Here is a 15939-nt window from a genome sequence, read left to right on the forward strand (position 1 = left end):
AATTCAGAAAAGGTATGTTTCAGTAAAGAGCAAGTTGGCTGGGATTTTTTTTTCCTCCCGTAAGTGTCAGTGGTTGTATAAATTTCAGACTTTAAAATCCACTCAGTAAAACTGACATCCCTGTTTATTCACTCCTGCTGACTCCCTGATAGAAACCTCCTGAGTTTTACATCCATCACTCATTTTGCCTTCCTTGAAAGCCCAGGGCATGACCTGCCTGTGGGTCCCTTCTATTCTCAGAGTGGATTTCATGGCCCATGGTCTGGGCATGAATAACAGTTGGACAACACTGCAGAATTGGTCACCAGGCTTCACAGCTAATGAGCTTTTTCTTGGGAAAGCCTCAGATTCCTTGGTTGGGCAAACCCTCCCACTTTACAGATGAAGAAACGGTTGCATGTATACATGTTCAGTGTCACCTTGGACATCCTAATTAGATGATGAGTATGCCGACTACCTAGCTAAGTCAGTGTGGTCCTTAGCTTGAGTTTGGCTGTGGTTTTGATGCTTATAACAGAATTGCACACTCTAGCTAATGGTCACTGAGCTCTTCCTTCAGAGTAAGGACTGCTGGCCTAAGTACCCCCTAGACTTTTTTCTTTTAAATCAATCTCAATCTGGATTTCCAGTAACAGTTTTCTACAGGATGGGCTGATTTAGAAGTAAGCATTAGGAATGCTTCCAGTTTAAGAATTTAGAAACCCACACCTTCTGGGCCAGCTTCAGGCACTGCAAGGCTTCTACGAGACTGGGTTCTGGCCTGCCCTCATCCCTTCGGAGAGCGAACCTTGGGCACCTCACGAAAGGGCGGGGTATGGGTGGGATCCTGTCCAAGACAGTAGGGCGCCCACCTCAGGGCAGAGTGCATTCATGGTGTTCTGTCTGGCAACCGCCCAAGTCAGTACAGCTCCCGCCTGTAGCACCACGCCGCATTTTACCCTGACTCCCTCGCGACCTGGAAAGGCAAACCTGAGGGCAACGTCAGGGGACCAGCCTAACCGAACTGCTGGCGTCTTGCAGAACTAGCTCCCTAGACCGTACCCAGGCCAGCGGGCCCGAAGAGGGTACGGGACTCCCGGGTTCTCAGGCATATCAGGTCGTGGTCGCAGAGCTTGTGCAAACCCGAGAGTCCGTGTGCCCGCTGCCGGGGGCACAGGGACCCGTCCCCGGTGTCGCCTGCAGGGACGTTCCCCGCGGCCCATGCACCCTGGGGCTCCTGTAAGACACCCCGCAGGACCACACAAAAGACCCCACCCCAGGTCGGGCGTGCATTTCCTGTTAGAGACGCGCGGCGTGCAGCCACCCATGTGCATCCCGCGGCGCGCGGGCCGGGCGGGGCGCCGGGCACGCCCCCACGCAGCCCCAGTCCCCCAGCTCCGGCCGCGAGGGGCCGCCCTCGGCGGGCCCGCCCCCGTGTCACCGCAGGCCGGGCTCCCTTTGTGTGCGGCCCGAACGCCGGGGCCGCGCCATTGGCCCGCCGGCCCGGGGGGCCAGCCCCTTCCTGGCTCGCCTCATGCATATGCATGAGCGCCCCGGCCCTCCCCACGCCGGCCCCTCTCCGCCCCCTCCCGCGCGGGCGTGCGAAGCGCGCGGCGCGGCTCCCTCCTCGCGGCAGCGGGAGCCCGAGCCCGAGCCCGAGCCCGAGCCCGAGCCAGGGCGAGCCGAGCCTGCTCCGGGCGGGCGGCGGCGGCGGCGGCGCCGCTCCAGCCATGTCAGCGCGCGCGAGCCTGGGCCCACCATGAGCCATGGCCATGTCCGTGAGCGCCGAGGACGACGACTATGAATCGGAGCCGGACCAGGTCTGTGGCCCGGGGTGGGGTTGAGGGAGGGACCCGCCGCCCGCCGGTTCGACCTCCCGACCGGCCGACTGACGCGCCCCGGGCGGCCGCGACGCCGCCGCCGCCACGATGAGGAGAAAGTTTTGCAGTCGCCGCCGGCGGAGCTGCCAGGGCCGGGCCCCGAGCGGGGCGTGGAGGAGCGCGGCAGGCCGGCGGCCACCCGGGCGCCTCGGGCCCCGCAGCCAGCCGGGGCAGGGGGCGTGTGCGAGCGTCCGTGCGTGAGGGTGGCCGGCCGTACCGCGGGGACAATGTGGGCCTCGCCGTCGGGCGGGCCCTGAGGGGCGCGGGCCACGGCCCGCGGGCAAGTTGCGGGCGCCGGCGCGGGCGGCCGGGCGCGCCTCGCCCTCCCCTCGCGCCCTTGCCCGCGGCCCACGCGCGTGCCGGCCGCCCCGGGCGCACCCGGACCTGCAGGCGACGGCGCCTCCTTCCTTTCTGTTCGCAAAGTTGCACCGGGACCCTCGGCCTCTGGGCTGGAGGACGCCCGCGGCCCGGAGGGTGGGCGGCCCGGGGCCCGTGGGCCCGACGGCCCGAGCTTTTGTCTGGGCGCCGCGCGCCGGCCGCCTGCCGTGGGCAGACGGAGACAGGAAGGGGTACGAGGCTCGGGCCGGCGCGGGGAATCCGGAACCCAGCGAGTCCGCTCCGCGGCGGCGGCAGCGGCGAGAGGAAGCCGTGACCCCAGATGGCAGTATTTGGCCTCGGTTGCATCTAGAAGGGAAAGCAACCTCTCTTGGGACCAGGGGGTTGAAATCTGTATAAAACAAAGCCTTGGGTGTGTTTACGGCTTGAATTTACTCCGGGGAGATTCGTGTTTAGGAAGGAGGGGAAGAAAGAAAGTTGAGGTTTTACGAAGTAGAATCTGCACGGTATTTGAAACAGGGCACCGGCTTGGTAGACTTGTCTGAGGAATTAAGCACTGACGGGTTGAGTTATCGTGTGGGCATGAGACTAGGTGAATAAGATGCTTACTTATAATCCCGGGTGCATTTCCTCAGTGGAATGAAGATGTTTTGGAATGTTCAGGCCAAGATGTAGGACCGTTTTTTTTTCCTTCTATCAGGCGTGGTTGAGGAAGTACTATATATACTGCACTTAAGTCGTAACACACATATTATTAAGTGGTTTTATGTAACAGAGATGAAGTTAAAGTGCATTTTCTCAGTTTTGCTGGACGTTTTTCAGGCTCATCGTGTATCTTATGATGTGTTCCTGAATCTCACTTGTCTTCTAGATCGGACGAACCCAGAGACAACCCAAGTGGTTTTACCTTGGAACTTTCATCAGGGCAGAAGCACAGTCTGTGAGGTTCTCAGTTCTTGCTGCTTAGTTCATATTTCAACTCTTCCTCTTCCTCTGAAAATTTTCAGTTCAGTGTGGGTCTGCCTAATCCCTGCCAACAGCATACCCTTCCTGCATCTGGTCACTCATAAGACACCTGTATTCAGTATTGATTGTGTTTTGGTGTTTCGGGTGAGGTTCCTGTTACCTGTTTTGTGTTGGTTTTTTAATTTGGCCACACCCTATGGTAGGCACTACATGGGACAGGTACGTCTCTGGGCTTAAATCACATTTTCACCTTTTTGCCACTCCTGAGAGGACCCATACTCCCTGTAGGCAGATTTTTTCCCCCTCCTGTTCGCATCAGCCTGACTGTGGCACTTCTGGAGTTGTTAGTAATGGAAGTTCTCTAGGTTGCCGCTTTAAGATGATGCTACCACTCAGGAGCATTGAGGGAGATGACCTGTAAGCCAGGCCAGTGGGCAGAAGGTTTTCCCCAGAGTCCCAATAGAGAAGTTGCATTTGCCAACCCTCCAGGCCGTGGCTCCCTGCTGCTTGCCCTCCCACCCCCAACCCTTTCCTCAGCCCCAGGATTTCTTGGATCTGAGAAGAGCGGCTTCCTCTGAGGCAACTGTGTCTTCCACATGTTGTCTGTTGTCTTCCAGAGCCAGAGTCTCTGGATGGCATCTACAGCTCACAGACTGTAGACCCCACTCTCCTCTGAAGTCTCCTTCAAGGAGGGGCACAAGTCTTGGAGTGTGGGCATGCAGGTATGCTCAGCCACCTGCTGCGTGAAGGGCCCCAGTGGAGGCCCTGTCAGGAAGCTTCTGTTACCTGGTCTGTCCCTGCAGCTGAGCCTGGCCTCTCACCCTTGATCAGAATTTTGCCTGCTCTACCTTAAAAGTCTTTGCACTTCCTTGGTCCCCACTGGAGGGTGCTGTCCAGTCCTGGGCGGCATCAGGCTTCCTTACGCGTGTACCGCCAAGCTGGCCTTCTGCCCCTCACCTTCCCACAGTACCCTGGGTTTCTCCTGCTCCCAGTGTTGGGCCTGTGCAATGGGAGAGACCCTTGGCTGGGCCTTCTCCCATGGACTTCCTTTGCTTCTCCAGTGCAGAATGTGCGGGAAGATTCTTTTCAGCTCTGATTTTTTAGTTTGAGGGCTATTAGTAAGGAGAATCCCATCTTGTGTTGTTTTTTTTTTTTAAACTGCTGAAGAGTAAATACCGTTATTCCTTTTTTTTTTCTTTTAACTAAAAATGATTACTGCTTGTTTGTTAAAAGTACTAATTAAGGGAACTTGCCTGGTGGTCCAGTGGTTATGACTCTGTGCTTCCACTTTAGAGAACATGGGTTCGATCCCTGGTTGGGGAACTAAGATCTCACATGCTCCGTGGCACGGCCAAAAAAAGAATTTTAGGAAATTATGATGAAGAAGATCTCAGAAGTTTATATGGCTGTAATCACTGCACTATTCTCTGTAACTGTTAATACTGAGAGTGACATTTTCATAATGGGTCCCTGACCCCTCCCCAAATTATATACGAAAGTTTTATGCCCTTGTGTGTATGTGCATTTTTCTGGGATAAAGGTCTTCAGCTTTGCTTGGATTCTCCAGAGGCCCACCCCTCCCCTGGGTTTCTGGTAGCTCCTGTGTTTTTATTCTCTTGCTCCTTACTCTTGGTATATAAACAAATCCGAACCCTCCCTGGAGTCTGCAGGTGTGTGTGAAGGAGCCTGCAGCGCAGCTCAAAACCAGCCTTTCCTGGGATATCCATTATGCTTGAAGATCTGGGAATAGACATGATGTTGAAAAAAATCTGTTATACAACTGAAGGTAACGTTAGCATGACAAAGATTTCCCTGCTGTTTGGGGGCTCTGGCTACCCTTCTTGGGGCCAGGTGTCAGTGGGCTGCTGTTTGGGGCAGTTTGGTGGGGAACACCAAATCGTACAGACACAGCCGTGTTTACTGTTCTCCTGACTGACTCCTTTGACAGTTGAAACTCTGGCCTGCTCCCTCCTTGAAGCTCTTCTCTGGCTTCCGTCTGCGATGCCACCAACTCCTGCTGCTTCTCCTGCCCTTCTGGCCATTCCTCAGTAGGGTGCTCTTTGTCACCCGGCCCTTGGATGTTTTCTCCCCTGAAGGTACTGCTCAGGACCCTGTGGTCCATGCTGTCCATTCTCCCTGAACAACGCTATAGACTTAAGTAGTTCAGCACCACACGATGCTGATTCCCAGCCGTGTGCCTCAGCTCCAGTCCCTCCTGGCTGTTCGCTACTGGCCACCTTCCTTGGATATCTCATGGGTTCCTCGGATTCCATGTGTCTACAGTGAATTCGTGTTCTCTCCTCTCTCCTGTTGCTCAAGCCTGAAACCTCAGAGTCTTCCAGGACTCTTCGTGCTTGTAAGCCCCACCTGCAGTCAGCCTGCCGGGTCTTCTAAACTGGCTCTGCTTCTACAACACCCCTGACTCTTCCCCTCCCTGACATTCCTTCTGTGGCTTCTACCGCAGCCTTCACAACCCTCGGCCTGACTGGTGTAGCATCCTCAATTCATATCCCTGTCTTTCATCTTGCCCACCACCCAAAAAATTCACTCCCTGCATTGTAGCCAGAATACAATCGTTTTGTTCCTGCATGCAAAGCCCTTTAACAGCTCTTATGCAGAACACCATAATGTGGTCTATGGGGCCCTGCAGGTTTAGGCTCCTGCCACCTCAGGGCTGTTTTCCAGCAGCCGTATCAAGCTATTCCTTGTACGAGTCATCTAACTTCTTCTCTCTATCTTACTCTTCCTTCTGCCTAGAATATTCACTCCTGAACCCCACCCCTCCTCCTGGCCTGCAGCAGCCTATCTTCTCTCTAAAACTCACTTAAGTGACAGCCACTGTATGTGACACTTGTCTCAGCCTCTCTTCCTTGTGAGATGAGGCACTTGTGGGTCAGCATGCCAGGGTCCAGGCTGTAGGGCCCCTGCCTGGCTATCTTGGCTTCTCGTTTATGGGCAGTATGACATTAAGGAGATCACTTAACTGCTCTGTGCCTCAGTTTCCTTATTTCTAAATGGATGTGTGTGCTCAGTCGTGTCCAACTCTTTGCAACCCCATCAACTGGGGCCCACCAGGCTCCTCTGTCTGTGGAATTTTCCAGACGAGAATACTGGAGTGGGTTGCCATTTCCTCCTCTGGGGATCTTCTAAACCCGGGGTCCAACCTGTATCTCCTACGTGTTCTGCATTGGCAGGCGGATTCTTTACCACAGAACCACCTGGAAAGAAAATAATAATTCCTCCCTCATAGATTATCAATACAAATATTGAAAAAGAGTGTTACTTCAGTAAATGTTAGCTTTTGATTTTATCATCATTGTGTTGCCGTGCATTTATGCAGTAACATAGCTTTCTCCCCCTAGACTGTAGTGCCTTTGAGAGTAGGGAACAAACACCTTACTAATCAGGTTTGTAGTCCCAGCACCTAGCATTGCATCTGTGTATAATTCACAGCCAGAAGACAGTTGAGTGGATAGGTGGGTGGGTGTGAGTGTGAGGGGGTTAATGAATGAGTCTCTGGCACAGATCACATGCCTTATTGGCCTAGTTCGGATAAACTTTTTCATGCACTTATTGCCCATTTCTTATGTCTCTTTTTGGAGAAGTATCTGCTTGAATCCTTTTGGTTGCGCCGGTCTTGGTTGCAGCATATGCAGGACCTTCTCTGCTCTGTCTGGGATCTTCAGTTGCAGCACTTGTGTTTTTAGTTGCAACGCGGAGGATCTCAGTCCCTGACCAGGCATCAAACGCAGCTTCCCCTGCATTGGGAGCGCAGAGTTTTAACCATTGGTTCACCAGGGAAGTCCTGAGATAGCTGTCTTTCTGTTGTTGCTGTATACTTTGCAAATAATTTCTCCCACTCGCTGTACTTCTTACTTGATAGGGAAGTCCTGAGATAGTTGTCTTTCTGTTGTTGCTGTTTTATACCCTCTGGATACTAGCCCCTTAAGAGATGTATACTTTGCAAATAACTTCTTCCACTCTCTGTACTTCTTACTTGATAGTGCTGTTTTTTTTTTTTTGACTGCATCAGGTCTTAGTTGTAGCACATGGGATCAAGTTCCCTGACCAGGGATCGAACCCCAGAACCCTGCATTGGGAGCGTGGCGTCTTAGCCAGTGGACCACCTGGGAAACCCCTGATAGTGCCCTTTTCAGCACATAAGTTTAAAATTTTCTCCAGTTTTATCTTCTTTTGTCACCTGTGCTTTTGGTATCATATTCAAAAACTCATTGCCTGACCCAAGGTCATGAAGATTTATCCTTATTTTTTCTTCTAAGAGTTTTATGGTTTTAGCTCTCACATTAAGGTCTTCTATCCACTTTGGGGTTAATTTTTGTATGTAATGTGATGTAAGAGTTCAGCGTCATCATTTTGCATGTGGATATCCATTTATCCCCACACCATTTGTCGGAAAGACTGTTCTTTTCCCCACTGAATTGTCTTGACATAAGTGCCAAAAATCAGTTGGTCATAAATATTGTATTTATGGGACTTTATTTCTGAATTCTCAGTTCCAGTGCAGTGATCTGTATATCTGTCCTTATGCTAGTACCATACTGTTTTGGTTACTGTGAGTGAAGTGAAAGTTGCTCAGTCGTGTCTGACTCTTGGCGGCCCCGTAGACTATACAGTCCATGGAATTCTCCAGCCCAGAATACTGGAGTTCGTAGCCTTTCCCTTCTCCAGGGGATCTTCCCAACCCAGGGATCGAACCCAGGTCTCCCGCATTGCAGGCAGATTCTTTACCAGCTGAGCTATCAGGGGACTGTAGTTTCGAAGTAAGTTTTGAAATCAGGAAGTGTAAGTCTTCCAACTTTGTTCTTCATTTTCAAAATTGTTTTGGTTTTTCGGGTTCCTTGTGTTTCTACATGATTTTTTTTTTTTTTTTGGCCATGAAGTGTAGCTTGTGGGATCTTAGTTCTCCAGTTGATCTGGGATCCAACCTGCCCCCTGCACTGGAAGTGTGGAGTGCTAACTGCTGGACCACCAAGGAAGTCCCTCCACATGAATTTTAGAATCAGTTTTTCAGTTTCTACAGATGAACCAGCTGAGATTTTCATAGGGATTGCCCTGAATCTGTAGACCACTTTAGGGAGTACTGCCCTCTTCACAGTATTGTCTTTCAGTCCATGAACGTGGGATGTCTTTTTATTAATTCAGGTTAATCCAAATAATGTTAGTCCCAATATTTTAGAGATGAGGGATTGAAGGTTCTGCCCATGACTATTCTGGAGAATAAGATCTGATAGGAGGCACTCAGTTAATGTTTATGGAATGAGTGAACTATCTCAGTAGTATTACTTTTTTAAAATTTCATTATTTAAAACTTTCTTATCAATAACATTCCTTTTAAGGGATGATACTTATGAGATGTTGATGGGGAAAAAGTGTTGAAATACTTAAGATCTGTGTGGGTTCAATTTTCCTAACCAGATGGAGCTGAGACTATGAGTCCTGAGCTGATAAAATCAACAAACCTTGGGGTTTGGGAGGCTGGTTTGTATGTGAAAGTCAGTGGTTGCTACCATTCCCTTTTGCTGAGAACACTTCAGGCTGAAATTAACAAAGGACCATCCTGGGTTATTTGAATAGAGGTACAGGTAGGATAGAGTAGAATGGAGTATTGGTTTGGACTTCCCTGGTGGCTCAGGTGGTAAAGAATCCAACTCCAGTGTAGGAGACCTGGGTTTGATCCCTGAGTTGGGAAGATCCAGAGAAGATCCCTGGAGAAGGGAATGGCAACCCACTCCAGTATTCTTGCCTGGGAAATCCCGTGGACGGAAGAGCCTGGCGGGCTACAGTCCACAGGGTCACAAAGAGTCGGACACCAAAATTTGGGACTAAAAGAAGTTTGGGAACATTTAGGTGTCACCCAAAAGAGGTTAGGATAGAAGCGTCACCTTCCCTAATAGAGACCTTCTGATCTTACCTGTTAATTTTCTCAGTGGTCTTTATGAGGCTCCTGCATTTCAGGTATTGCTCAGTTGACTCCGGAGCAGTTGACTCCCCCTGGCCCACGAAGCTGCAGGCAGCAGGAGCTTCTCTGGTTGTCTGGCGGCCTGGCCAAGAGGGCCTGAATCAGGGTCTCTGGAAGCAGCCGCCCGTAAACCTCTTCCTTCGAGGCATTGTCCACTGTTGATTCTTGTCATTTTCCAGGATGTCTCAGCTGCCATCGAGATCCAGACAGATTTGGTTTTCCCATAGCCTGGGAAAGTGCTTCTTCAGATGAAAATGAACTTTGGGAAGCAAAGGAAAGTGGGTTTATTTCAGAGTCAAGTATGAGCTTTATGACTCTGGTCGATTTGACCCAACTCTCATAGTTCCAAGTGGGCAGTGAGGCCAGGGGTACTCAGCGGCTGTTTATACCTGATGCTCCTGAGTGGGAGGCAGAAGCCAGTTTTGGACACCTGGAATTTTTTCCCTTCATCAAAGAAGCTAAGTCCTTAGACTCTCCTGCTCCAGGGTCAGCGTGTGAGTTCCTTGGCCTTGGTTTTGTCTGTGGGGCTAGACCGTGTGCTCTCCTCTCTGTACCTGACTTGTAGCTCTGAATCTCCCATGTTTCAGGGATTTGAGGAGTGAGTTGCTAACTGGACTCAGGCTTTTTACCAGTCTTCTGGGATGTAAAGAGAGGGAAAAACCTTGCTGGTTTCCATTTCTCTGGAAACTGATGTCTTCCTCTGCACCTCATGTCGGCCTCCATTCTACTGAGGGCGTCGAGGCACTAGCTGTGGGCCCCTTCCAGGGCATGTGGTCAGTTCCCGTGGATCTGGGAGCGATCATTCTACTCGGCCTGCGCATCACTCTGGTTTATAGCGTTTACACTCACTTGCAGGGTACGCACATCCTCTGCTGGCTTCCTGACCTTTGGCAGGTCACTTACCCTCTAGCCGCAGTTTCCTCATCTCCCACAGGGTTGTTACTAGGAAATTAGATGATGCCCTATGTGAAGTGATGAGCAGGATGCCAGGCCCCTGGCAAGTGCCCACCTGCACTGTGGTCACCGTCCCTGTCATGGCTGCTTGCTGCTTCATGTTCAGGTCCACGGTCCCTTACTTGCTGTTCTCAAATCTAGAGACTCTGAAAACTGATTTTTTTTTTTTTTCCACTACTCATCTGGCAGCAAGACCAGACCTGAATTGACAGGTGTTGCATAGGCTGACATATCCCTCTGAAGGTGCCTGCCAGGGCTGTGGAACTGCCCCCGTGCATGACTCGCGCCCCACCCCCCACCCCCCCAGACCTCCCTGGGCTGTGTGTGGTGTGCAGGGAGGCCCTCCGCAGCTTGCAGGAGGAGTAACTTGCCTTGGGACAGCCCTGTACCCCGCCTGGGGACACTGGTGTGGTCTGGCGGGAATGGCGGGGTCCGGGCAGGGGCAGTGAGGACGCAGGGACCCGCAGAGCTCGGTCTCCTTCCCTCTGGAGTTGAGAGCAAGTTGAGAGGGATCAAGAGTCAGAGAAGATGGTGGGAGTGAGGCATGATTCTCAGAGAAACGTGGGCTCTTTTCCTTGCTGATGTGGTTGTAAGTTTCTCAGCAGCCCATGTAGTTTTTGGGGAGGGGACTGTAAGTGTGTATTGTCGGGGCCGGGTCCCTGGAAGGAAGACTTTCTCTGCACTGTGGTACAGCATAACCACACCTCTGGGCCTGGGAGCTGGCGCGGGGCAGGATTTTGCTGAGGGATCCAAGTTTGGCAAGCAACTTAAATGAAAGGGCTGGGATGGAATGAAGCTGGCTAAGGGCTTGAAGCGTTCGATGCCAATTAGATAGTTTTGGGAAGAGAGTGCGTCTCCCTGACCGAGGGATGAACCATTTTCCAGCAGACAGAAAGCTGCTCCAGGCGGGACAGACTCTCCCTGCCATCCAGGTCTTTCCCAGATCTTATCCCGGGTGGACAGTGTCCCAGCAGCTGGCTTCCGGTCCTGGTTTGCAGGAGGCTCTGGAGCTGGTGGCCAGGTTGTAAGGGTCTCAGAGCAGGACGTGTGGCTGGCTCGTGCCCTGTTCAGCATTCGCCAGCACTTTCTGGTCACCTGTGTTTCTCTGATAGGGTTTGGAGTCCGTGTGGGTAAGGTCTCAAATCAGTTCCTTGGTGTTCCGGTCTCCTTCTCCCGGGGTCTGGTTTATTGAGCGCATGCCCGGTGTCAGCCGCCTTGTGGAGGGACAGTGGCGACAAGCACCCTCCGTAACTGCCTCCCGAGCTCTTGTCTCGAGAAGACTCCCACAGGAGGATGGGCAGTTACGCTGTGGCCGGCCGGAGCAGGCGGTCAGGGAGGGCGGCCGGGAGAAGGCGGTGTGTAAACCGGGCCCTGCAGCCAGAGCTGGCCTTAGCCGGGCGGGCGGTGTGCGGAGGGGGCGGTGCTCCTGGCGGACGGGCTCCCCGCGGAGACACGGGTGGCCTGAGGAGCCTGGCCTGAGGCGTGGGGGCCACGGGCGGCCCTTGAGCTGCCCTCAGAAGCAGGAGATGTAGCCCGCAGTTTTCTGCGCCTGCCATAATGAAGCCCCAAACAACGGATCCCGTCTGGAGCCTGGAAGTTGGAAGTCAAGGTGTCGCGAGGGCCCTGCTTTCTCGGAAGGCTCTAGGCGAGGACCCTTCTTCTCTTCTTCCAGCTTCTGGCGTCCGCTGGCTTTCTTGGGATTTCTTGGCTTGGAGACTGGGGCCCTCCAGTCGTCTCTCTGCCGTCTCTACGCGTCTTCACATAAGATCTCTCTGCTGCGTCCACGTGCCCCCTTTCACAAGGACACCAGTCCCCACTGGAGCAACGTACCCCTTCAGGCCCTTATTTTAGTGGTTTCCTCTATAAAGACCCTGTTTCCAAATAAGATCGCATTCTGAGGTGGTGGGGGCTGGACTTCAGTATGTCTTTGAGGGGTGGGGCACACTTTACCGCTAAACGGCCGTCTCACCACGTCACGCCCGTGTCTTCTCCCGCAGAACCGGGCGGTAGGTCGGCCCAAGGGGAAGCTGGGCCCGGCCTCCGCGGTGAAGTTGGCCGCCAACCGGACCACGGCGGGAGCTCGCCGGCGCCGGACGCGATGCCGCAAGTGCGAGGCCTGCCTGCGGACGGAGTGCGGCGAGTGCCACTTCTGCAAGGACATGAAGAAGTTCGGGGGCCCCGGGCGGATGAAGCAGAGCTGCATCATGAGGCAGTGCATCGCGGTGAGTGCGCCCCAGGCCGTGCTTCTCCCCGCCCCCGCCTCGCAGAGGGGCAGCCCTTCCTTCCTCCCGCCTCCTCCGCGTGGGGCTGCTCTCGGCAAGTCCCTCCGCTGAAAGACAGTGTGGCCGCAGCAGAAATCCCGGAGGGGCACTCCCTCCTGGAAAGAGAGGGGGCCCCTAGTGCTGTTTCCAGATTGCTGGCTGCAGGCCTCCGGGATGGTTCTACCATGTGCTGCGGCTCCTTTTTCTTCATAGTCCGATGGTCTTAAACTCCTTCCTTCCCTTGATGACCCAGTACTTTGAAGTCTCAGCCATTAAAGATGTCGGGGCAGCCTGTCCTGTCTTTGACCCCGTTGCCAACATTTATGGTCCAGTTCATGATGGTTGTGGGCCCTCCCTTCCTTCCTGTCCTGCCTTCAAAGTCAGAGGTCTGGGTGGAAGGTCAGTGCCCCTCCTGAAGGGGCCGTCTCAGAGAAAGAGGACTGATTTATGGGGTCCAGGAGTGGGCTGCTGGAGAGCCTAGCCAGCCCCACCAGACCTGGCCTCCTGCTTCCCCCCTGGACAGGGCGGTGGGCACCGACTCTGGCCACTCGGCGGGGTCCCAGCTCTGCCCTGCATCTGCCCTGTACACACTGACGCACTCTGCCTTCCTTAGGGCACTGTGCCTCCAGCCCCAGGGAGGGAGTGGCGATCTCCCTGCTCCCCGGGGACAGCAGGCTCAGCGGGAGGATCAAGGCCTCCGGCCCAGGTGAGCCCATTGCAGGCCCAGCCTGGCATCGAGGGAGCCTTCCTCCTGTGTCCCTGCTGCTTCAAGCCTGGGCACCTTCCTCTGCCTCCTACATGTACTGCTTGTATTTTCTGTCTCTGTTTTTAATTGTGGTCAATAACTTCTGTGACCATTTTTAAATGTACATGTCAGTGATATTACCAGTGTACTTTTCTTTTATTGCAAACTGATCTGTGGAACTTTTTTATCTTGTCAAATGGAAACTCTATATCCATTGAACAGCACCTCCCCCCACCCTCCACCCCAGCCCCTGGCAACCATTTTTCTACTTTCTGTTTCTAATTGTGACTACTTCTTACATGTCTTAGAAGGTGAATAGGGCAGGGTCTGTCGATTTCACTTAGCATTAAGGTTCCCGAGGCTCATCCTTGCCAGGGTTTTCTTTGTAAAGGATGACTGATATTCCAGTGTATGGATACCCCGCATTTTCTCTTTCTGTTCATGTGTTGATGGGCATTTAAGTTGCCCCCACCTCTTGGCTATTGTGAATAATGCTGCAGTGGACAGGAGCCTGCCAGTATCCCTTTGAGATCCTGCTTTGGATTCCTTTGGATATTTACTCAGAAGTACCGTTGTTGGATCCCTCGGTAGTTCTGTTTTTAATTGTTTGAGGAATCTCCATACTGTTTCCCACAGCAGTTGCTCTGTCTCACCTGCCCACCAGTGGTGCACAAGGGTTCCAGTTTCTCCATTTCCTTCTTATTTTCCACAACACTTGCTGTTTTCTTTTTTACGATAGTGGGCATTCCTAGTGGGTGCCAGGTGCTACTTCATTGTGGTTTTGATTCACATTTATCTGGTGCTTCCTGATGTCAAGCATGCTTTCATGTGATTGGTGGTCATTTGTAGACCTTCTTTGTACAGATATCTGTTGAAGTCCGTTGCCTATTTTAAAATTGGATTGCATTTCTGTCCTTGAGTTGTAGGAGTTCTTCACTGTATGGTGTGGATATTAACCCCTGATCAGATACATGGTTTGTAAATATTTTCTCCCATTCTGTAGGTTACCTTTTTGCTCTATTGACTAGTCACTAGTCTTTTTCTTTTCTGTGCAGGAATTTTAAAGTTTCATGGCTTGTGTTTTTATGACCTGTACCCAGACCATTGGAATGGATTTCAGGGAATTTGAACGCTCCCCTGAAATTAAATACAGATTGTTATCTGTGTGCATGAGTGTGTGTGCATTTTTCTGGAGTGAGGGTCCATGACCTGTTGCATTCTGTCACGAATTAAGAGGTTGTCAGTAGGGACTCTGGGTTTAGAGAACGGTGTCACCTAAACCCTGGCCCGTCAGCGCAGTCCCGGGACGGTCTCTTCCTCTTTGGCTGTGCTGTCTTTCACCCCTGCCTTCCCTCCAGTGAACCAGGCCCAGGTATAGGAACCTGTCCCTGCCGTCACCTCTTCTTTGCAGCCCTGCTGTCTGGCCTGGTGCCTGGCAAAAGGATTGTCGGTTGTAGGAAATCTCACCTCTGTGTGTGTCCCCAGTCTGACGTTTCTGGGACTGATAGCAAAGGCAGCCTAAGCGCAGCCCTCTGTCCTCTTCTTCCAGCCTTCCCCATCTGTTGGGGCATTCTTGCCATGTTTTATCCACCTGTGACCCAGGCAGACCCTCTGCCCCCTCCTGCTTCTTCAGGCCATTTTCCCTGAAGTGTGGGTCTGCCTCTTCCTGTTGGCCGCTTTCCCTTGCACCCTCTCTCAAGGACGCTTCTCCCACTGACTTGATCCCTTCCCAGCACCCTCTCCCTCAAGCCTGGGCCGGGGCTTCCCCTCCGGTGTCTCTGCATTCACTTGGCCTCTGAGTCTGCCCCTCCTCACCTGAATGAACGAGAACTCCTTTGACTTCCGTGTTCCATTCACTTGAAATGTGTTGTCATCTTACAGACTTTTACTAGTTACCGGTGGAGTGTATATCCTAGCTTATTTGAAGCTGTTCTAACTCAGTTTACTAAAAATTGGCCGTGTGTTTCCTCTGGATCGTGAGTACTGGGAGGTGGGCATGTATAAGGAGGAGAGAGTGAGAGCCTGCCCACAGGGGTTTACAGTCTAGGACTACATCAGCTCTCAGACTTTGTGGTCACCAGATACCCTCTTAAAAATTATGAGAGCCCCCAAAGAGCTTTTGTTTATGTGGGCTATTTATTTATTAACATTACTATAATAATTTTTTTAATGTTTTGAATTCATTTAAAAATGACAAGAAACCCACACTATATGTTAGCATAAACAACATTTTTATGAGAAATACCATCTTCCAAAGCAAAAGGGATGAGTAGGAAAAATAGCATTGTTATGTTTTTGTAAATCTATTTTATGCCTGGTTCATTAGAAAAGACCTGGGTTTTCACGTATGCTCCTGTATTTATTCTCTTGCAGTAATGCTTCAAAGAACTCTTTGAGGAGGATTTGGGCTCATAGATACGTAGTTGGAAAAGGGAGGAGTCTTTTACTGTAGTGTTTTCAGTGAATTGTGAATATTCTGATGCACCACCAGAATGGGACAGGTGGCAAGCGCTCCCTGGTTAGTTGCAATGTGGAATCTGAAACTGTATCAACACACTTTTCATACTGTTACATTAAAATTCATTAGTCTTTCTTGCCCCTCATGTACTCCTGCATAATATTGTAACATCAGACACTGGACATTTGGAAAATACTGGCTCACTTAGTTTTTACAGATTTTCCAAGTCGGGGCAAATAGTGTTATACAGTGTTAAAAAAAAAAATGAATGAACGCACGTGTGAACACCACACTAGTGTCCTCCGGAATGTCTTTAAGTATTGGGAAGTTGTCTATTTCATGATGGTTAATGTAAGTTTTCCAAAATTCTAATTTTTGTT

At 51.8% G+C, this 15939-nt stretch overlaps 1 protein-coding gene across 5 annotated transcripts in view; it reads left to right on the plus strand.

Moving 5' to 3' along the window:
- Nucleotides 1-15939, plus strand: part of KDM2B (lysine demethylase 2B) — a 118764-nt gene that overhangs the window by 90521 nt on the left and 12304 nt on the right. For all 5 annotated transcript variants that reach the window (XM_069557800.1, XM_069557802.1, XM_069557803.1 and 2 more), the window contains one exon: nt 12093-12317. In XM_069557800.1, coding sequence (XP_069413901.1) covers nt 12093-12317 — 225 coding nt within the window. The remainder of the gene's footprint in view (nt 1-12092; nt 12318-15939) is intronic.

This window comes from Ovis canadensis, chromosome 17 (assembly GCF_042477335.2).
Source record: "Ovis canadensis isolate MfBH-ARS-UI-01 breed Bighorn chromosome 17, ARS-UI_OviCan_v2, whole genome shotgun sequence".
Classification (NCBI taxonomy): domain Eukaryota; kingdom Metazoa; phylum Chordata; class Mammalia; order Artiodactyla; family Bovidae; genus Ovis; species Ovis canadensis.